Raw genomic sequence first — 23,040 nt, forward strand, 5'->3', positions numbered from 1 at the left:
AGTCCCCTTGGAGACAGACTGAATAAATATTATTCCTCATGATTATTAAAACTCATAAAGTGTGTTTGTAAGGCCTGGGAATTCCCAGTATCTGCCAGTGTCTCCACGTTGCAGGGAGCCTAACCCCAAGCCCAGGGCCTGGCGGGAGACTCGACCCCGGGAAGGAGGAACCCACGAGGTGGTCATCTCCAAGGCAGAAGAGAGCGGAGGCCCGAGCTTTCTGGAAACTCCATCTCATCAATCCCCCCCACCCGGAGGAATTGGCCTCCAGCTGCAGAAAGGTCGTTGCCCCTGGAGACAGTCCCAGGCACGCTGGAGGCATCAAGCCCAAGACCGTCTCCTGCACGTGGAATGTTCTTTCTCTCTCCCTTGATTGTCGCGCTCACCCTGACCCTTCTTACCCCAAACTCCTCTACCAGGGCCCACAGATCAAATGTCTTACAGGAGCGAGCAGGTAAGAGAAACCAGATGAAAGGGCTGGGTTGGAAGACCAATCATGAGATGTGTGGACGAGTACAGACAAGAGCGGGCCTGTCCTGTCCAAGGAAGCAGCCGCAACCCGGCCACAGCCCATGGGCCACTGCCTCTCTCCCTTCTTCCAAGAAAAGCTGGTCACCCTGTCTTTTATAAGAAAGCTCTCACATTCAAAAAATATTAATCACTTATTAAATATTTTTAAACAAATGTTGCATGTGCCAAATAAAACATATTCAGGACTACCCATGGACAACCTTTGCCTGAAACTTGCGGACAAGCCAGGGGGCTGGAGGAGCTCTGGTCCAGGAGTCAGAGAGCTGGCCTTTGGGGACTGTGGGACCAGGGGCCAGTCAGTTCGTGGTTTTCCTTCAGCCACTCAACCTTTACAGTTATGTTAGCGAGCAGTCACCTGGGGCTTGGGCCAACCAAAGCCCAGAGATGCTCTTACCTGGAGGGGGCCACCAGACCCAAGTTCATCCCAGGGGACTACAGATCTGAGGCAGGATGTACAATTCATGAATATGGGAGAGATGGAGGCATGGGGGGACCCAGGTTCAAGTCGAGGCTCTGCCTGTAACCAGCTCTTCGGTCTAGCTTCTCTTCCTCTGCCCTGATCAAGAGCAACCGCCCAACCACCCCTATCAGCTACTCAAGGTCCAAGCAGAACGCACACCCACCAACTCTTACCGGCAAACCACAGTCTCCCTTGGGTCCTGGAGGTCCCATCAGCAGCAGGAAAGGTGTGGGTCCCACCAGGTGGAAGAACGAATAGCCAGTACTCATGGGCTGGGGGCTGGAGGCCAGGAATCGCGCCGGGGCCAGCGCCGGGGCCGGGGTGGTCTGCTGCCTGGTCCGGGGCTGTCTGGGGCTGGACCCCCTTGTTGGATCGTTTAGCGGGACATCCCGGGCTGCCTTCCCAGATCTGAGTGGGACGGGCTTCCGGGGTCTGGCTTTCTTTGTGGCTTCTGATCCAGCGGGTTTCTTGCTTCCAGTGGAGGCTGAACCAGGAGCGAGAGTGGGAGGCATCGCTGTGGCCACTGGCCGAGCGGTCCTGGGAGGGCTAGGACTGGGGACAGGTGATGGGGGCGGGACTGTGGGTGGGGGAGGTCTGTGTGTGCTGGTATGGGCAGGAGCCGGCTCACTGGCACGACTACTCATCTTGGCCTCAGCCTGGACCACTGGGGGCAAAGGCTTTTTAGAGGAGGCAGCAGCTGGAGGTAGGGGCCGGGCACTGGGTGGCGGGAGTCTGGGCATGCCGGGGTTCCTCTGGATCGGCTTCACTGTGGGACGGGAGACTTTGGCAGGAATGGGCTGGGAAGTAGGTAGCACCGGCTTCTTGGTGGGTGGGGCTGGCTTTGTGAAGGCAGGCAGAGCTGTCTTCTGGGTGGGGCGGGGGCTTCTGACTGGGGCAATTGAAGGAGAAAGGGCTGAAGGTGTGGCGGGGTGACTTTTGGAGGTCTTAGTGGCTGTGTTCTTCTGCAATGGCTGGACAGGTCTGGGGGAGCTGGCAGGAGAGACCGGGGACACGGGAGGAGGCCCTTCACTGACTGATAGCTTGGCAGGGGACAGAGGGGTCCAGGCTGGATGGGATGTGATGGGCTGGGGCGGGCGTGTGGTGCTAGTCCTCATGGGCTTGACGGGCACAGCAGGCACCACAGTCACCCCAGGCCCCCTGCCTGCCGGCCATGACCCCAGGGCTGGCGTGGCAGTGGTCAGATTCTCCAGGCCCAACCGGGCGAGGTCGGTCTGGAAGGTGAGGAGTGTGCCAGAGTCTCGGGGGAAGAAGGGTCCCAGCTGGGGCCGGTAGGTGTCAGCCTGTCCACACTGCTTTCTCAGGTGGGTACAGTAATTGTGAGCGACCTGCGCCACGGGGTAGATACTGAACTGGCACAGGGCCCCCTCGAACTGGACCGCGTGCGGGCTCATCTTCCCAAAGAGGAACAAGCCGTCAGGGTCGAGCGCTGGGTCCCTGTGGAAAGGCAGCGAGACGGGCACCCGGTGCTGCCCGCAGGCCGTCACCAGGGTGACCGTGCGGCCGCGGAGCTCCAGGGCCAGGTGGTGCCAGCGCCCGTCGTGGACGTCGAGGTCAAAGGCCACGGAGCGCCGGGGCCCCAGGTGGACCACAGTCTTGCCGGGAAGGAACTGCAGGCCCAGCTGCAGCTTGCGCTTCCGGCTGCGGACGGCGAAGAGGAAGGCATGGTTCACCCGGTGGGAGCAGAGGCTGAGCACCAGCGCCAGCTCCGTGCCCAGGGCGGCGGGGAGGACGGCAGCCGTGGGAGCCTGGAGCCGGGCCCGCTGCGTGAAGATGAAGCCCGTCTGGAACGGGATGACCCCTGGGGGCGGGGGGCTCCGGCCGCCCACCGCCTTCGTCCAGCTGAGGCCCAGCTGCTGGAGGACGTCCACATCTGGAGAGGGAGGGCAGGAGGGGAGAGAGGGCAAGGTCAGGGCCTGCTTCTGGCCACAGCGACAGTGAGGACAGCCCACCCACTGCTGTCTGCCGCCCCGTGGCTGTGAATGACAGAGCAGAGCTGGAACCAGCCCCTTGCTGGGCTGTGTGATCCTGTGTATATACAGACCGTCCTTCACTTCCAATGCAGTTACAGCCCCATACAACAAATGTCACATCCTAAGCAAAGATGCACTTAATACATCTAACCTAGTGAACATCACAGTTTAGCCTAGCCTACCTTAAACTCAGAATACTTATTGTAAGTAAGGTTAAATTATCTCACACAAAGCCTGAAAGTTGCCCAGTCATGTCCAACTCTTTGTGACCCCATAGACTATACAGTCCATGGAATTCTCCAGGCCAGAATACTGGAGTGGGTAGCCTTTCCCTTCTCCAGGGGATATTCCCAACCCAGGGATGGAGCCCAGGTCTCCGGCATTGGGCAGATTCTCTGCCAGCTGAGCCACAAGGGAAGCCCAAGAATACTGGAGTGGGTAGCCTATCCCTTCTCCAGCGGATCTTCCTGACTCAGGAATCGAACCTGGGTCTCCTGCAATGCAGGTGAATTCTTTACCAACTGAGCTATCAGGGAAGCCCCCATACAAAGCCTATTTTACAACAAAGTGCTGAATATCTCATATAATATATTGAGTGCTATACTAAAATCAGGGCTTCTCTGGTGGCTCAGATGGTAAAGAATCCGCCTGCAGTGCAGAAGACCCAGGTTTGACCCCTGGGTCAGGAAGATCCCCTGGAGAAGGGAATGGCAACCCACTCCAGTATTCTTGCCTGGAGAATTCCATGGACAGAAGAGCCTGGTGGGCTATAGTCCATGTGGTCACAAAGAGTCGGACATGACTGAGCAACTATCTCACAGACACATACTAAAACCAAGAAACAGAACGATTGTGCCGATTCAGAGTGGTTTCAGTGTATGGGTTGTTTCCCTTTGTGATCCTATGGTCGACTCGGAGCTGTGGCTGCTGCCGCCCAGAGTCCCAAGAGACAAGCATACTACATATCGCTAGCCCCGGAGAAGACTAAAAAGATCAAGATCAAACACTCCAAGTACAGATTCACTTTTGCACCATCATTAAGTCAAAAAATCATAAATTGAATCATTCTAAGTTAAGGGCCATCTGTAAGTGGCTAAAAACACAGACACTGAAGCCAAACTTCCTGAGTTCAAATCCCAGCTCCACCACTTCCTAGGGTTGTGACTTCAGTGCCTCAGTTTCCCCATCTTTTAGATGGGATAATAGTAGTACCAAAACTCAGAAGGACATGGTGAAGATTAAATGAGCTAATGCACTTGGGGGGTAAAAGTGGCCTGGCACAAAATAAGCATGTTTGAAGGATAGCTATTAATATGAAAAATAATGATAATCACCAAATGCTAGAGCTAACAGTATTAGAGACTGCCTAATGTGGCGTGTTGTATGGAGGAGCCTTGTAGGCTGCAGTCCATGGGGTCTCGAAGAGTTGGACACGACTGAAGCGACTTAGCAGCAGCAGGAGCAGCATGTGGCATGTTTCCCCTTTTCTCTGCCTCAAAAGCCATCTCCTCCAGGAAGCAGTCCCATAAGTGAGGGACCAACAGGAATGTTCGTGTCACCAGAGCTTGGTAAGGATGTCCAGGGGACCGGACTAGTTTCACCATCTTCAGGAACCCTAGTCTGCTAGAGCAGACTGGGGGAGCCGCTGTCTACACGGAAGGTAGGGGACATTTCCAGTGACCCCCCTCTTCCCTGTGTGGCTTTGGAGAGAGCAGAGGAAGCAATCAAGGCATTCTTGTAACCTCTGTCCTCTGGCAAAGGGTTTGGACAACTGACCATGGTCTGGCCAGGTCATATCCGCCTGGTAATTACACTGGCAAGAGCTTGCCAGAGCAAAAGGAGGGTTTCCAGGGTGTTTATGGAAAGGTTTCCTGACCTTGCCTCTTGTCGGGTCATTCAACCTCCTTCGGTCGGCTGAGCTGCCAGCGCCTGCAGACACCTGCTCGGGAGCCCCATCTCAGCAGGAAAGGACAGGCTGCATCTGGAAGTGGGCTCTGGGAAAGGTCCATAGGCCCCCTCCCCTGAGCTCAGCATCCTAACCCCTGAATGTGGAATGCTCTCTCCCTCATCACCTAGAGTAAGGGGCGTGCGCTGGGCTGAATGTAGCCAGCTCTTCATAGACCCTAGGCTGACTGCTGTGAGCTGGATGGACAGAGAGATAAATGGGCTGGGAGAAACTCAGAACCTGGGCGATGGCGACACAGCAGCATATGGCTCCATAGCAGGCTCTGCAAACAGAAGGCCGGGCTTCAGAGCTGGACAAGACCACCTTAGGTCTGGACTCTGAGCCTCCATTCCCTTCGCTGTAAGATGAGGCTACGAGGAGTGCTGACGTCATCAGGGCCCTGGGAGACGGTAAGGTGGTCTTCCTCTCGATCCTCACCCACCCCTGCACTCTGTGCCTCTGATTAAGTTTCTTCCTGCACTCCCCCGCCCCCCATCTCCCATCCCCAAGCCAGTTTCCCTGCCTGTAAGACAAGAGAAACCAGACCTGGAGGTGGCCATAGAGTCCTAAGAATGTTCTAAACACTGTAGCAGCAGGCTGCTGTTTCAGGCTTGAAGGCTCTTACTCCTCTCTAGGACCCAAGGGCCTTCACTTCCCTTCAAATTCCTCCTTTCTCCCACCTCTGTCTGTCCCCAGGTCCTAAGCTAAAACAAGCCACCATTTAAGGATTCTCTGAGTGGCAGCGTCTTTTATACACTTAATCACGGAAAGCTGCTTACTATTATAAAACACCTCTCACTACAAACAGCTTGAAAGGGAGGAGCTCCTCAGAAAGCCACCTCTCCTCTCTCCCCGCCCCACCTCACCTGGGATGCCCTGCAGACCTCTCTCTCTGCACCCTACCACTTACAGCCCCTCGCACTCGCCCTGGGAAGATGACAACTGGCCAGGCCAGGGGGCACTGAGGAGGTTCCCCTTATCACCCTCTCCAGGTGGGCTCTAAAGCTGATACCAGGCAGTCTCCAGGCCTCCCCCACATACTCGCTGCAGTTCAGGGGCCAAGTCCTCCCAACTCAGCTACCTGGAGCTGGCAGAGGTGGTCACCACCGAGCCTCCAGGAGCCTCTGACCACTGCGGGCTCCATGGAGACACAGAAGGGCCACCCTTGCCCCAAATTCACAGGTAAATATATAATCAACAATAAGAAGAACTAATGCTTATTGAGCATTTACTACGTACCAAGTGCTTTACAGGCATTAACTCTTGACTCTCTCCGTCATCTATGAAGCAGGTACTATCTGTCATCCCCACTCTTTCGCAGAAGAGGGTGAGAAAGCTGAGCCATATATAGTGTTGGGTTGGCCAAAGGTTCATTTGGGTACCCCCCCCCATAACAAATGAAATTTTTGGCCAACCCAATAACTTGCCCAGGGTCACACAGCTTATAATCAGAGGCACAGCTGGGCTTTAAACCCAGGCTGCTTGGCCCCAGGTCCTTGCTTCATCACTGTACCTTCCTGCACTGGAGCCCCTCAACTGCTTGGAAGGCAGGCTAGAGACTCAAGCAGGAAGGATCCCATCAGAGGAGAGGAGCTGGGGGACCGGGGAATGAATTCAGCGCAACGCCGAGATGGAGGGACCCGGCCAGCTGGCCACAGCAAGATCCCTTTATTACATAAACCTGGCTTCACGCTGCCCCAGCCTCTCTGCCCCCCGCCCCCCTTCCCAGTGCCTGACTCAGGACTCTGGACAGCTGTTCACCTACTTTGTGGGGGAAACAGCAAGCTTGGAAAATATGACATTTGCACAAAATGTTGCTGGGCGGCAGAAGTCTCTTCCGGGCACAGCCCTCCCCTCCCAGGGGCCCAATCCCTGCCCAGCAGCCAGGTCAGGCCACAGGGGCTCTGAGAGTGCCCGGGTGCCTGTCCCGGCACACAGGCCGGGCGTGGAGGAGGGGGAGGGGCTGCTATTTTAAGAGGCATTGTGGCTGCTTGACAAACAGATGTGGGAGAGGTTTCAGTTTCCATGGGCAGCTATGTAGCCAGTCCCCCCCGGCCCCCCGCTGCCTGGGGCCCCCTGGACAGATCCTCAGGGACAGCAGGGAAAAGCAGCATCTCACGGGGAGGGGAGTGCAGATCACAGGAGTAGGCAAGGATGCTGGAGTCCTTCATGCCTCTTGTCAGCCCTTCTTGGGGTACCCATCAGACAAAGGGGGACAACTGAGGCTTACTGACCTAGTGTAACTTACTCACATTCTGCCCTGGAGAGGAACAAAAGCATCGCCTCTCTACATTTCTGCACTGAGCGCTTCCTACCCTCACAAAACATCAAACGGGATGCTTTCAAGGCCGGAGAGAATTTGTTAATGATTGGCTCCATTCTACTGATGAGAAAATCGAGGTACTGAGTTCCCCATCAGGGGCACTGATGTCTCCTACCCCTGCATTCCCAGATCCCTTCCGTCCTGCTTTGTCTCCCCCGGACAAAGAGAAGAGACAGTTACCTTCAGGAGCTCCTTGGGTGGAGGCCAGGTGACAGGTGAGCGAGACTAAGATCCAGGTGAAGAGAAACCCCCTAGAGACCAGGAGACACAAGCAGATGTGGCATCAGCTTCCACCCCTCGCGTCCAGATCCGGCCGGGGAGTTGGGAGGGAATCCTTCAGCCCCAGTCCCACCTTGGTCCTGCCCAGGGGAGGTGGGAGGTGAGATGCAGACTCTAGGACCCCATTGGACCAGCCCACACTCCTGGGGTCCAGGCACAGCCTTCTGAAAAAGGAACTGCTTACACAGTACAAATACAATCTCGCTTTTTACAGATCAGTAAATCAAGGTCACAGGCAGGAAGCCCTGCCCTGGACATCAGGAGACACAGGGTCCAGATCAAAATCTGCCACTGATGCCCTGGGCAACAAAGACCAGCCCCTGCCCCTCCCTGTCTCTGGACCTCAGTCTCCCCATCTGTGTTATGGCCTCAGGACCTTGAGACCCAATAGGCAGCAGAGCCAGGGAGGAAAGGTCAGCAGGAAGACCAGAGGGATCTGCTTAGATGACAGGTATCTTCAAAGGGCAGGAAAGAGAAGAACTCAGTCTCCAGACTCAGGGCCAGGGGTGGGAGACGACCGCTTAGCCAGGACCACTGCATGTAAAGGAAGCTGCCTACTAGCTTCATGCTCACAGAGAATGGAAGAGGGAGGAGAGAAGGGGAGACAATGGGGAGTCAGGCTCCCCCCAGGTGCAAACCTGGCCCCATTGCATACCAGCTATATGACCCTGGATGAGTCCCTCAGCCTCCCTGAGCCTGTCTCCTTCTCTGCAATTCAGCTGACGTTCCCTATCTTGCAAGCCAGGCGTGAGGATTAAGTGAGCTCATGCATGTCAAGGGCTCGGACTGCTGCCAGCCACAGAAGTGCTTCTTAGACCAACCCTGCTGCCCTTGCAAGCTGGATCCCAGAAGGGTTAATGCTCTGCTCAGGGGCTCCTGCCAAGATGGGCAGAGGCAGTGATCCGATTTCACCTTCCTGTGGGAGCAGCCACTGGTGACACCCGAAGCCACTGGGGCATCTGATCCCCAGGCAGGCAAAGGGGAGGGCGGCACGTGGCCAGAGTGGGCCAGCCAGGAGGCAGGCAGAAAGAACCCCGCCAGGCGGCTGGTGAGGGCAAAGGCTGGGACACGCTGGCCCAGGATCCATTTCCAAGAGGAAGGCTAGGATGGTGTGCTTCTGGGGAATTGTGTAATCCAGGAAACCCATCTGCCAGAGTGGATGTCGGGAGCCCCAGGTTCTTCCTAGCTCCCTGGAGGCCTTGGAAAACAAGCTCACACTCTGTGATTTAATAGCAAATCCTCCAATTTAATTGTAATTAGCATCAATGGTAATCCTGACCTAGACAATGTGGAAGGCACCGGTGGTTACCTACCCATAGCCTTCCCCCTCTTCTTGCTTGTTCTGGGAGACATGAACTTCAAAGGAAATTGGATGACTCTGGATAGATCTAAGTCCATCTTGGGAATTTGCCATGCCAGTGACTGGTTTAGGCCTGCATATATGACGCAAATGTGGCCAATGAGATGCCAGGAATGTCTGTCAGGACCTCAAAGAAAGCATTTCAAAGGAACACAGGAAGGGCTTTCTTCTAGCCTTTCAATGTTGTTGAATGAAGACTTGCTGCTGCAGCCGTTTTGTGTACATGAGGTGACAAGCCACATGAACACGTGAGAACGCCAGAATGGAAAAACGGTGGGTGTTTGATGACACTTGAGACGCTAAATTGGCCAATCCTATTACGGCTTTTCCTTTGGACCTCTGGATATAGGAGGTAATGAGTCCCTTACTGCTTAAGCCATGTTCAACTGGGAATTACATGCAGCATAAGGCAAGCTAACTGAAACAGCATTCAGACGCTGATGGCAGTCCCTTGAAAGCTTTCAGCTTCTGGGCCTTAGCACATGCTAATCTTAAGTGCTCTGGACTCCACTTTTTTGCCTGGTCAGCTCCCACTCACGTGTTAGAGTGCAGCCAGGATGTCATTTCCCACAGTCTGCTGCACGTACCTCCCCAGGTATCCCATGTGTGTCTGTCTATTTTTCTGTCTCATTTTCTAACTCAAGTCCCTGAAGGGCAGGGCCCACGTCTGTCTTGGATTCCCAGCACCTGGCAGGCATGTAGGAAGTGTTCAGTGTATTTTTACAGAAGAAATGAATGTCGTCTGGAACTACAGGACTCTGAACTTTAAAAAGTATCTTCCCAAAGACTTAATGCCAGTAGGCCCACCCCACCTCTGACTTTTTCCAAGGGTGCTCCTGGATAACCCTTGCTCCCTCCTTCTCTTCTCCAATCTGCTGCCACCGCTGAGAATGGTTTTCACGTGGGACCTGTCCTCCCTGTCTCCAGCTTACCACCAGGAATAACAAAAGGTCGGTGCCTAGCTGTCCTGAGGTGGGGAGAGGGCTAGAGGCTGACCCTTCTGGCGTGACCTGCCTACTTGGAGCAAATGGTAGCCCCATCAGCTACGACAAACGATAAGAGGCAGCTCTTTTTGATTTGACAAAAACTGAGCCTTAGGGAGGGCAGGTACTTTCTCAAGGTCACCGTGGGCAGCCTCTGGGGACTAGGTCCTTTTTCCCATACCCACCAGGTAGCTACTCCAGGAAACTGACCAGATCTACTGAGGAAGAGCCATCTCCTACATACTAGTGTTGGTAGTTCCAAAGCACAACTGCATATCGAAGGCTCTGAGAAGTTCTGCAATAAAGAAATCAACTGCCCTTTCTGTTGGTCAGCAGTCCCTGAAACTAGAGGACCAGGGTACTCATTTCTCTTGAGAAGACCTCTTCAGAAGACAGTGCTCCTGGCTCTGCAGGGTTCCTGCAACCTCACTAGGTTCTCTTTCATTTCCTTTCAGTCTCCTCTTTTCCCAGCCTTTTCCAGGCACCAGCCCTCACTCCTTGAGTCTCTCCCTGTGTCGTCACATCCACCCTTCTTAGGATGCTCCCCAAGCTGATAAAGACAGGCCAGGTGGAGAGGAGAGGGTACAAGAACCACGCACATCCTTCTCGGTCAATTTCTCCTGCTGGAGTTATGCCAAGGTGACTACCCTGTAGAGAATAAAAGGATAAATTCAGAGGCAATAGTTGTAATCCCAGGAGAAAGAAGACTCCCAGGGGAGATGGGATCACACTAGCCCCTTCAATTAAGCTTCCTAACACTGTGGTTTCTAACTCAAGAATTTCAGCCCTGAAAGAGCTATTTAAAAAAACATTTGCCTCCCTTTCATTCACCTCAACAAATGCAACTGACCCTCTCAGACCTGGATTCCTTGTGCACTTGACCCAGAAACTGCCAAAGTATAGCAAAGGAGTGTTGAGTGCGAGTGAAGTGGGATTTCCTGGTGGCTCAGCTGGTACAGAATCCGCCTGCAATGTGGGAGACCTGGGTTCGATCCCTGGGTTGGGAAGATCCCCTAGAGAAGGGAACCCACTCCAGGATTCTGGCCTGGAGAGTTCCACGGACTATATAGTCCATGGGGTTGCAATGAGTCGGACACGACCATGTGACTTTCACTTCACTTCATAGAGTGGGAGAAGGTCCTCTGAGATCATTTCGAGGCCAGATTCTAGTCTCATCCCCTTTGTAGAAATGGGCCACTGGGGCCCAGAGAGGGGAAGCAACTTGCCCAAAGCCACACAGCATGCCAGTGACCCACATCATCTGACTCCACTACTTAGCAGACCATTTTCGCTTGACTCATCTCCCAAGAAGAAATCAAAGACTTACAGGGACTTCCTACTTGCCAGAGACCAGAGTCCCAGCCTTCACCAACAGGAAAGAGATGCAGCCTAGGGAGCCAACAGCCATCTAAGTAAGCTCCAGGCCTGGAAAGTTGGCCCCAGAGGGAGGCCCTGCCAATTCTTTTGCTCCCGTTCCAATCCTGTTTAGGCTACTGCTAATAACGTTTAGTGCCTGCGCTGGCTCAGAGCTTTGTTCTTCCAGACTTCTGTTTTCACCACTGACTCGTGGGCCTTGGCTCAGCGAAGCCAGGGCTCCAGAATGTCGGGAAGACCAGAGCACAGGGGCCAGAGACGGCAGAAGGCGGCCGGAACGGAAGCCATGAGTTCGGGAGCCTGACCTTGGAGACACAGACTGGCCACCGAGCCCTCCAAGAAGGGAACCCAGGTGTTCCTCTCTGGACCATGAGGCTGCCAGAACCTGCAGCTGGCTTGCATGGTTTCTTCCTCCATCCTTGTTACCTGAGAACACAGGGGAGCTTCAGGGACCGATACCAGTCTGAACATCCACTGTGCACTCAGAGCTAAGACCTGGGGCATAGAAACACGAGGCCAAGTGGACCCATGGTCTCTGGGCTTGGCTGTGCTCCCATGGAGCGAGCGGGGAAGGATGCTGGCCAGAGGACCACAGAAAAGAGAAGAGGGGTGGACCTGTCCCACCTGCCTCCATGGACTGGCCAGGCCCCATGTGCCCAGACAGCCACGCCCGGGCCTTCTTCACACCTTACACCTCTTCTATGGGAACACAGACAGGTCATCTGTCTGGACAGGATGCGGCCCAGAATTTTCCCACTGACTCACACATCCATTCAAGATGAAGTGAATAATGATAAAAATAGCAGCTGCCGTTTGTTGAGCACTTACTATATGCCAGGCCCTGTTCTAAAAGCCTTTTACAAGCACAGCCCCACTAATCCTCACCAAACCCTGCTTGCTGGAAATGAAGATGCCTATTTGAGGATGAGAAAAAGGAGAAGCAGAAAGGCAAGGTGCCCGCCCCAGCTTGCAGAACAGAGGCAGGGATTCACATGGCCTGCCATGCTCTCCTGGCTCATGGGTGTGAGTTTATGTTTTGCTTCCGTTTCCACCATCAATTGACATGGCATTTCGTGGGTCGGGCAGGTTATGGGGTATCAAGAGGGTCCCTGAAACACAGAGAGGGAGGAAGAGAACATGCCAATAAAGTAACAGGTAGAGTGTGCTTAGAGAGGGACAGACAGGGGGTTACATGTGAAGGGCAGGGCCCCCGCCAATGCAACACCAGGGTTGCTGATGGCTACTGGATTGAGCCTGGTGGGTGGTGGGGGGCGGTACAGCAGGCTTATGGAAGCATATGGAAGGGGGAGTGCTCTGAGGACAGGGAGGACGGAGAAGCAAAGAGAAGCCAGGGATGCTCCATAACAGTGTCCTGGAACCTGATCTGGGAGGTGCAGAAGAGCAAAGCTAGGAGGCCAGAGGGCATAGCATCTGGGGTACTGCAGCAGCAAGGGAGGCAGAGGCTGGGCCTCAAAGCCGCGTGACTGCCCACTTGTCTAAAGCTTGGGCCCCACTGTGGGGTGCTCTCCTGGCACCGCTTTTCTACCCAACCGCTGGCATCTGCCCTGGCACAGGGTCTCCTGGAGAAAATGAGTCAGCAGTGTGCTTACTGGTGGTGGTGGTGGTGGTGGTGGTGATGGTGGGGTGTGTGTGTGTATGTGTGTGTGCGTGCGTTGCGGTGGGAGGGGGGCGCGGGGGAATCTCAGCCAGCCAGCTTTTTCCAAGACATGGGAAAGAAAGGGGGCGGCGTCGCCCCCCTGATCCCAGCACAGAGCGGGCAGGACCCGGTGGGGGCAGGGCGGAGCTGCAACCCAGACCAGCCTCTTGGGAACAGTCCCTGCTCCTGGGGGCAGAATGGGCAGGGAGCAAGTTCTTTGCTTCTCCAGGCAGGCGGTGAGCATGAACCAAAGTCCGTGGGGCCCTGAGGGGCTGCTCCCCGCCTGCTCACTCCCACACACACCCACATCAGTGACTCCTCCTGCACACGCTCACTCTTTACAACTCCTACTCCACAGGCTGGGAACCAGAGATTCCTTGGCCCTCAGGGGCCCGCGGGGGCTCACATCTGTACCATGAGGGGTTCGAATTAGTCATCTCCCGGGGCCCTTTCTGCCCTGACATGCTGGTTCTCACTTTTTCTAACACACATAACGGGAAAGCGACAGGAACTCAGGACCACCCCCGCTCCCACCCCCACCCCTCCCCAAGCAAGGAAGCGCTGAGACACCCAGACCCAAACAGACGGACACACACGCGGCGATTTCCAGAAACAGAGGACGTGCAAAGGCACAGACACCAAAACAGAAGCAGGAGCCCTGGGAATCTGCAGACGCTTTCCCGAGAACAGACAGAAACCGAGACTTACAGGCTGGGGACCTGTGGACACCCACACTGGAACACGTCGAGACAGCCAGAAACGGAGACCCCTCCTCCCCCAAGCATCCAAAGAACCCCCTCCGCCTCCCCCGCCCACCGCTCCAGGCACCACCCCCAGCCCTCAATCTCGACCCCGGGGCGGGCTCTGCAGCGACCCTCCCCAGCTCGGCCCCCGCCCCAGCGCGATCCGGCCGCCGCGCCAGGCGGGGCAGGGCGGGCAGCGCTCGGCTCGCCAACCCTCTTCGGGCCGGGGGCGCTGCCCGCGTTAACCCTTGGCGGCCCGCCCTGCAGGGGCGCAGGAAGGGGCAGGAAGCTGACGTTCCGCTGGAAGCGTCCCGCGCGGCGGGGAACCCCAGCCCGCCCCGGAGCTGGAGCCTCCAGAAGCTGGGGAGGGGGCGTCCCCGAGCCCGTACTCACCCCCCTTGCGCCGCCGCCGCCGCTGCTGTGCCTCGGGTCCCCCGCGCCGATCCCGCTCCCATGGCGGGCCCCTACTTCATGCTCCCGAGCCCGGGGGGCAAGTGTGGGCGCGCCCCATGGGGCCGCCAGCCCCCCGCCCCGCCGCGCCAGGCCGGCTCAGAGCGCGCGGCCCCCGCGCCCCCAGCGCAGTCCGGCTCCCAGGGGCGCCCGAGCAAGCAGGCAGCGCGGCCGGAGCTCCGCGGGCGCCCGCGCCAGGCCCATGGTCCCAGGAGTCCCGGCGCCGCGCTCGCCCCTGCCTCGCTCTTTTCTGCTTCCACCGAAAAGGAAGAAGAAGCAGAAGAGAAAAAAAAAAAAGATGATCAAACTTTTGGAGGCGGGCTGCTGGCGGTCCCCGGAGACAGAGCAAGGCCGGGCGAGGGCGCGCGGAGGGCGGTAGAAGCTGCCTCCCCGCCGGCCTGGGGGAGGAGAGGAAAAGGAAGGATTTGGGGGAAATGAAGGCGATTTAAAGTCTCGGCCCGCGGTGGCTCTCCACCTTCTCTCCTCCCCGCGCCGGGCCGCCCTCTGCTGCCCCCTGCTGCCCCCTGCCGGCCACAGCCGGGGACACAGCCTCCGCTCGCCCACGGCTGTCCCGCGGGGACACCCCACCCCCCAGCCCCCTTGTAAAGATGGGGAAACCGAGATTCACAGAGAGGAGAGGGTCGGCCAAGACTGTACAACAGGATGTTCGCAGTTCGGAGATTCAGGACCTCTTTGTGAGACTGGGAGTCCCTGAGTTGGAGGCAAAGATAGAGGAGGTAAGGGGACATGCTACTGCTGAAAGGAATCCGAAGTTCCAAGGAGTTCCAGGGATAAATCCGGGACCAGGGCTCGGTGTCCTGACTCCCATGAAAACAGCAACCAGTGTCCCACCACACACACACACACACACACACACACACACACACACACACCTATTTTCGTCTCAGATTCACAGCATCCTGGAGAGCGGACTTTCCTGGGCACGTAGTGGGTGGGTTTGTTAAATGCTGGTCACCTCTCTCTCCCCAGTCTTCCCTGGTGGCTCAAACCGTAAAGCGTCTGCCTACAATGCGGGATCTCTCTCTGTACGCGGTAAGAAACGCGAGTTTAACCTACCTCCCCACCTCAGCGTAGATCAAAGTCTCACTCAGACCACCCCCAACCCCCCGCCGCCGGAGCGCAGAAATGCACACCTTGAAGACGCCACAAACACCCGGCAAATTCGCACACTCCCAGGTCCAGTCCGAACCCTGGCATTAGAAGCCCCTCCGCCTCCACCTCCAACGGCTTGTTCACATTCCCACACATTTCTACACTTGCTCCAAGTTCAGACACACACTCACTCACATGCAAGCGCAGCTACGCACTCCTTCTGGGCTCACAGGCACCCACCCTGGGGTGTCTGGAATCGAGCGCACACCCAGACTCTACACACGCAGATGCATGCACATTAGTGCTTACGTGCGCGTAAATGCACACTAGCCTAGTCAGATCCTCCCAACGTACACAGCCGCGTGCATACGTCTCATACATACCTTCACGTGCGCACACACCCAACGTAACAGCCCAAGTGCACACACACGCGCCCTACCCCCACCTGCACAGAGCTTTCCGCTAGTGCCCACTGCACGCGGAGGGCACACACTCACTCCTCGCACGTGCACCTCCTCCCCACTCGCGCGTATCTTTACGCACACACACACCCGTATCCCTAGCGCTCCAGGAACCCAGGGGCACTTACTGGATCCCTAGGTGCGAGGCTGGACGGTCGGTCCTTCCTCGGGCGCCTAACGGCATTTGTATTCATGGGTCCCCGCAGCCCCTGGCGCGGGCGCGGGGGCGGGGGTGCGGGGTCCCCTTCCCTAAACTGGGCGCGGGCGCTCGGAGCGCAGCGGCACCGGGAGGGGCATGGGCGCGCTGGGCTGCGCCACCCGCCGGGTCCGCCTGCGCTGGAACTTCAGCCGCTCTGCGTTCTCCGACTCCAGCACCGGCTCCGGGTGCGGGGGGCGGTTCATAGGTGCAGGGGCCACGGCGCCCGCGGGGCCTTTTGAAGTCTCCGCTGGGGGCGGGGAGGGGGCGCTGAAGGCAGCCTTTTAAACCGTGGCTGCACGCGGGCTCGGTCGAGCAAGGTGTCTGGTTTCAGCAACTTTAGGAAAAGTCCCAAGCCTAAGGGGGGGGCGGTGGTGGGGGGAGGAGGGAGCGGAGGGCGAGCCAAGCAAGTTAGAAAAAGCAGCAGCAAGGCTGTGCGAGGCTTCCTGCAGGGGGCAGAGCACCCGAGGCTGACAGGAGGGAGGCTCAGCTTGGTACTGCGGTACCCGCAGGCGGCTGGATGGCACGTGGACCCACCCTCGCATGGCCACGTTGAACTTGAGTTCTTAACCTCCACCTGGCCGAGCCCCAGGCGTGCAGGAACACCCCCCAAATCTACACAAACTGTACCTGTTTGTGCATTCTTCTGGGGGAAAGGGGCCACCGGTTCTCGGGTTTTCAGAAGTCCAGGGCTCCTGAAGACTGAGAACCCCTAGACCAATCATCCTTGATATGTTTTGAGCTACCTCCTTTGCGCTAGCCTTTATTTACATATTTTGCTATTTTGTTCATCGTGGATTTTTTGACGTCTATATATGACATTTTTAAAATATTGCATTAAAATGTTATGTTTCTTGGGTTTTTTTTTTTTTTTTAGCCCCTGAGTCGTGTCAGATTCTTGCTACCCTTTAGGCACCCCCTCCCCTTAGATATAAAATTTCATTACTCAGGGTTTGGAGCGTCCCTTAGTATTTTCTTTTCTTATTAGTTTTTACTGGAGTATAGTTCCTTTACATGTTGCGTTAGTTTCTGTAGTACAGCAGTGCATCAGCTATATGTATGCATATACCCCTCCTTTGGGGATTTTCTTTCCGCTAGTATTTTGCAGCTCACATGCTTCCCCTGAGCCAGGTGCAGCAGTGTTCTAAATGCCACCACTTATGGAAGGCCTGTTATCTCTATTTTTCAGATGAGAAAATGGAGATTCTGAAAAACTTTCAGAAGGTTAAATAACTTTTCTGAGATCACTAAGCTGTTCAGTGATGGAGGTGGGATTGGAACCTGGGTTGTCTGATTCCTGTCTTCGCAGCTGAGCGTGATAATTCAAATGTTAGCCTCTAAAGGATTCTGAGCAGATCTTTGCCAACCTCTCCAGCTTCATATTCTGCCTGGTGAGCACCCTCTTTCTGGTGCCTGGACCCAGGCTCTGGACAAGCTGGCCCATTTCAAAGTCTTGTCCATGCTGTCTCTTCCCAGGTTCTTCTCTCCCCCAAACCCTCTTTCTGCATGTTCACACACTCTCTGTCCCTTTAGGTGAAGCTCAAAGCTCTGCCCTGCACCCATATTTTAAAAAATCATTTTATTTATTTATTTTTGGCTGTGCTCGGTCTTCTTTGCCGCACAGGCTTTTTCTCTAGTTGTGGCAAGTGGGGCTACTCTCTGGTTGCGGTGCACAGGCCTTTCATTGCGACGGAATCTTTTGTTCTGAGTACGAGCTCTAGGGCATGTGGGTTTCAGTAGCTGTGGCTCTAGAGCACAGGCTCAATAGTTGTGGCACTCGGACTCAGTTGCCTGTGGCATGTGGAATCTTCCTGGATCAAGGATCGAACCCATGTCTCCTGCACTGGCAGGCGGATTCTTTACCAATGAGCCACCAGGGAAGCCACCCTCTCCAGCCCACATTGTAGCACACATCACATGGTATTGTCATGATTGGATCTAACCCCATACCCAGCATAAAGCCTAGAATAAAATAGATGCTCAAACCATTAATAATTTAAATGAATTTCTTTAACTCCTACAACTCCTCCAATGTGCTAACCCCTGTTCCAAGTTGGGGGAAGAGGGTCTGCCACTATGGAGTAAAGACAAAGAAATGTGTGCTTGGTCCTGCTTCCCGGGCACACACACATTTGTATTGTGGTCAGCACCTTGGGGCTGGAAAAGGAGCCTGTATGGGAGACATCAGATGCTGCCATGTCATAGGGAACCTCCTGCAATCACATAAAGATAACACAAGAAGAAGGTGGTAGATACCATCAGAGAGATACAGATGAATTGAATTGTCAAGCTGACTGACGGATAGAGAGAAACCAAGGAAGACTCCCAGGAGGAGGTAGGCTTTGGCTCCCAAGTGTGTGTTGGATAAACCTACAGCCATGGGGGATGACAACTCAAGTGGAAGAGTCACAAAAGGGCTTGCGGGGGGGGAGCAGATTTCAGGCAGATTTTTGTAGGAGGACTGAGGGGAGCCCAAGTGGAGAAACCATCCAATTTTCCCAATGGCACCATGAGGGTGAAGATGTACAACTTACCGGCCGGAAGGACATTTCCAGGCAAGAGCATGTATTTCCTTCAAGGTCAGAGAGCAGGTCAGTGGCTGAGTTCCAAGGTCTTTCCAAATTTTATTCCTAAATCTGAGTGTGACGTGGTGAGCCCTAGGGAGCCTTGCTTTCATGAGGGAAGCCCCAAAGACCCATGGGAAACCTCCCCTGAAGCCCATAAAGATTGATGGCATCCCCTTTTCACTGTCCTCATCTGCAAAGTAGGTACATCGAACATGATCCTCATCGTGGCCCCTTGAGCTTGAGAGAGGGAGATTGTTGCTCACCAATCAGTCCAGTGCAGTAAATAATTATTGAGGGCTCCCTGTGTTCTCCGGGGCTGGAAGGGAAGTAAGGTTCATGGCCTTCCATGAGCTCATGGTCAGTTGCAAGGAGGAGACATGGACACCGATTAGACCTCTACAGAGAGGACCTCGTTTCCTGCCTCAGCTGCTCCTTCACACTCAGTCTTTCTGCCAAGTAGGCTCCTGGCACAACGCCAGGGACTGGGCACAAACAGTCCTGATGAAAGTTGGGTCCGTAGACACTGAGACATCACCCACCCTGAGAAAGGGGTGAAGCACTCACAAGCCAGCCAAAAAGGGGGGTTCTCTGTGGGGCAGAAGGTGGTCAGCCTGGGAACTGAGCGGATGCTCCCTGCAGGCCCAAGGAGATGAGGGACGAGGCAGAAGGCTAGGAATTCCCAGCCTGGTGAGAACACTTTGAGGCACATGGTTTATTTCCTGCCCAAGCAGAGCAGCCGTGGACCCATTGCTCTCTGGGGCACTACTGCCTTGAGACAAACTGTTGATCTCAGTAGCTTAATGATGGACACTTAGTCGGGGCTCAATAAATGTTTGGCTAAGTCGCTAGATGAAGTCTACCTGCAGAAAGCGGGTTGCATACCACCCTGCTATCAGCCTCCACCGATTCAACCACCAGGCCTTTCCAGAGGACCCACCATGTATCAGGGATGCTTCCTGCTCTCCAGGGTTTGCTGGAGGAGGTGAGCAAGGAGACAGACAGACAGATAGCACAGGTCAGGAAGTCCTGCCTCAACTCATACTGACTTCACTGGTGCCACAGAGCTGGGAGGAGAACTTGGATGCCATGTATTAGTCTCCAATGTTCTGATGCCTGGCTCTGCTGGGCACACCGTGATGAGCCTTTCTTTCATATCTGGCTCGCTCTGCACGTCCAAGAAGACTTGTAGAGACAGTGCATGTCTCATGACAGAGTCGTTCATCCCCTGGTCGCTCAGCCAATCGGGAGATGCTGCCGTGCATCAGGTCCTGAGCTGGGCGCGGGTCGTAGTGAATACAAGCTGTGGTCCCTGCCGTGAGCAGCTGCTATGCTGAGTTTCTAACACTAGCATGAAGCACAGTGTCTGGCACATGCGAAGTACTCCATAGATGTTGATTGAAATGATCGAGGGGAGGAAAGGAGGGAGGGAGGAAAGGAGGAAGGGAGGGAGGAAGAAAGGGAAAAAGGAAGGATGGGAGGGGAAAAGGGAAGAAGGAGGGAGGGAGGGAAGGGAGGAGGGAAGGAGGGGGAAGGAAGGGAGGGAGGGAAGGGAGGAGGGAAGGATGGGAGGGAGAGAGGGGGATGCTGCCTCTAAGTGCATCAGGTCCTGAGCTGGGCACTGGTCACAGGTGAATCCAAGCTGCGGTCCCTGCTGTGAGCAGCTGCCACAGGAGGAAGGGAAGGAGGAAGGGAGGGAGGGAGGGAATGAGAGAGGGAAGGAAGGCAGACATGCATGCGTGAGAGTAAAGGCTACCAGATTAGGCCGAGGCAGCTCCTCCCCACCCGCTCCCTCTCCTATAGCAGGATCCTCCCATGTATTCCTTGGGCACCTGCCATGCAGCAGGGCCCGATTTCAGGGGCTGCAGGTACACCAGTCATCCTCTGTCCTGCTCCCGGCTGTATTCTCAGCACCCAGGACAAAGCATTTCAGTAAAGTCAACTGAACTTGAACTCCAAGCTGGAGAATGAGGCAGTCTCCAAGAGGGTCCCTTCCCTCTGCCCCCTCCAGACAATGCCAGTCTAGTTCTGCTTCCCAGGGGAGGAGGCTGGAGTTAGCATTGGCTCTCATCACTGCCTGCCTGTCTCTCACGGCTTGGGTTCCGCCTGCCTGGGGGACCACGTCACTCTGGCCCATTGGCTGCCAAGACCCCAGAAACAATCATTCCACCAAGAGGAATGAACTGTGAAGCCAGAGAAGTTCTTGGGCCACTCTCCAGGAGAGAGCATATCCTCTGGGCACGTGATCGCATTGTCTGGGCATCCCAGACCATCTCCCCAGGGCCTTTTCCCCACTCCCCAGTCTGGTTTATTTCCTCAGGGCTGGACCAAGTGGCAGAGAGTTGGGAGACATCCAAAGATGGTTTTGCAGGGGGTTGATATTGATCCAAGCGTGGGGACCTTCCCCAAGAGAAATTCATCCCTGAAAGAGCCTCTAGTGCCTCTGAACCCAATTTCCTCATATTACAGGTCGGGAAACTGAGGCTCAGAGCGTCTGATGCTCAAGGTCACACAGAGTCAATGGTGGGGCTGGGGTGAGAAGCCAGGCCTACCATGTTGATGTCTAACAGTCAAACCTGTCTCCTCGTCTTTCAATCCCTTCAGCCAGCAGTGGGAGAATTAGACCCCTTTGGAAAGATGTGGCAGCTGTGGCAGATTAAGTTCTCCGGACTCTCTCTGGTCACTTGTCTGGAACCACTGGCTGTTCAGCGCAGGGAGTCAGGAGTCCTGGGCCACGCCTGCCACCAAGAGTGAAGACCAAGCAGTGAATGAGCTCCGAGACTTCTCAGGCCTTCACGCCCGTCATCACTTCTGCTGGAGTGTCCTTCTCCACAGCTGCACTCCACCCTGCCCCCATCCCACTGTTTCGCACCAGGGTGTATACTTACCTCATGCACCTACTCAACTAGACTTCCTGACGACACGGCTGCGCCTTGTCTTCACAGACTCCCCAGGACGCACGCAGCGGTAGTCGTCAGTTGGACCTTGGGTGAACAAGGAAGGAAGGGAGGGAGAGAAAGTTGAGGGAAGGAGGGAGTGAGGGAGAGAGCAAGGCAGAGCTGGGGGCTGGTGGACCATTATCCTAGGCCGTTCTCAAGATGGGGCAGACCCTGTTGGTTCATCTCTGCTAACAGAATTCTATCTTTGCCCTGCCCTCTTCTAAGAAGCCTCATTCTTCAGTGGAGACTGTGTCCCTCTCAAGCCATAAGGGTTGACTTCTGCTTAGACTAAGATCACCATGGTGGTCTTCTTCTCTTGGCCAGTGAGTGGCCTGGGTGTAGACATAAGCCACAGACCAGCCACTGAGATGTGAGAGGAGTTCTGAGAAATGTCCCTTACTTTTATAAATAGACAGGGACCAGCGACATATCCCTTTCTTCACTTTGAACATTGTTGAGTGAGGATATGTTACTTGGAGAGGTTGCAGCCATCTTGCCACAATGAGGTGATAAGTCCTAGGTCCATGGCCCACAGACTGAGGATGGCAGAGAGGAAAGGCAGAAAGAAACCGAGTCCTTCAGGACATGACTGAGATGATGAATCAGGCACACACAACTGGACTGCCCTTTCTCAAAACAGTAGCGCCCTCATTTCAAAACCGCTTTAGGTAGGGTTTTCTCTTGCTGCCAGCTGAAAGCGCTCTAACTGATGTAGCAGAGGAATAGGAGCTTTGGTCCATACCACACAGATCGGGGGATTGCAATGATGGCAACGGCAATAATAGTCCCTCTCCCAGATAGCCCAGAACAACTTCATTGCCAGTATCTCAAGTTTCCACATAACAACCCCCATAAAACAGCACAGATGGCTGCATTCTGGTTTAGAGATGAAGAACCAAATCCCAAAGGGCAGGGTCTTGCTCAAGTTCACCAGCAGTGAGGTACAGAAATGGGGCTAGAGCTGAGGTCCCAAGGGCTCACTGTAACACTGGCATCTGTGTGTGTGGTGAGGTCTGGGGGCAGTATCTTCCTAGCCCAAGGAGTGATCAGTCAGAGCCTGCTGGGGAGGGGACACTCAGGTGAGTTTCAAAGAGTTGAAAATGCATCCGGTCCACAGTTCCACAACTTCCTTAGCAAACTCCTAAGTGGCAGACCTGCTGTCAAAGACACTGAAGAGACAGCTGTGTTAGGGAATCGTCACCCCTCCTCCATCAGCTGAAATCCGTACTCCAGGATCTTGGCCGCCTCATCACCCCTTGCCCAGACCATGGGATGTGATACATTCCTGCTTGTGGGTAGTTCCAGGAAAAGTTGGCCAGTGCAAGAGCCTTTGGATGCTTCTCCTTGTCATAAAGTCAAGACGGAGGAGGCATGCACACACACACACACACACACACACACACACACACACACACACCACTCTGCCTTTCCACCCAAGAAACAGCAAAGAGCTCTTCAGATGCATCTCCAAGTATGATCAGGCCAGAGTCCCTTTACAATGACTATTGAGAACAGCAGCTCCAAAATCAGCTAAAGCCTGACTCGACCGCTGAAATCACTCTGAGAGTAACGACTCCCGCCCTCCACCGCCCCGCAACAAGGCATCCTTTTCTCAGGCCCAGCATTCTCATTTCCTGTAACCACTACTTATCTGGCAACCTTGTCCTATCT

General features: G+C 55.1%; 1 protein-coding gene across 4 annotated transcripts in view; it reads right to left on the reverse strand.

Moving 5' to 3' along the window:
• The window catches only part of COL27A1 (collagen type XXVII alpha 1 chain), a 153,136-nt gene extending 137,158 nt beyond the window's left edge, over positions 1-15,978 (reverse strand). The window contains exons 1-3 of one of the 4 annotated variants that reach the window (XM_070375041.1): positions 15,799-15,978; positions 7,431-7,501; positions 1,165-2,882 (exon numbers count right to left, since the gene is read on the reverse strand). In XM_070375041.1, the coding sequence (XP_070231142.1) occupies positions 1,165-2,882; positions 7,431-7,501; positions 15,799-15,854 (1,845 nt within the window). In that variant the 5' untranslated portion in view covers positions 15,855-15,978. Of the gene's footprint in view, positions 1-1,164; positions 2,883-7,430; positions 7,502-10,471; positions 10,491-14,039; positions 14,545-15,798 lie in introns of those variants that run through there. The other 3 variants (XM_070375040.1, XM_070375042.1, XM_070375044.1) reach the window with 3 other exon arrangements.
• Between the last annotated feature and the right edge of the window lie 7,062 nt (positions 15,979-23,040).

The sequence above is a fragment of the Bos mutus genome, chromosome 8 (genome assembly GCF_027580195.1).
Source record: "Bos mutus isolate GX-2022 chromosome 8, NWIPB_WYAK_1.1, whole genome shotgun sequence".
Classification (NCBI taxonomy): domain Eukaryota; kingdom Metazoa; phylum Chordata; class Mammalia; order Artiodactyla; family Bovidae; genus Bos; species Bos mutus.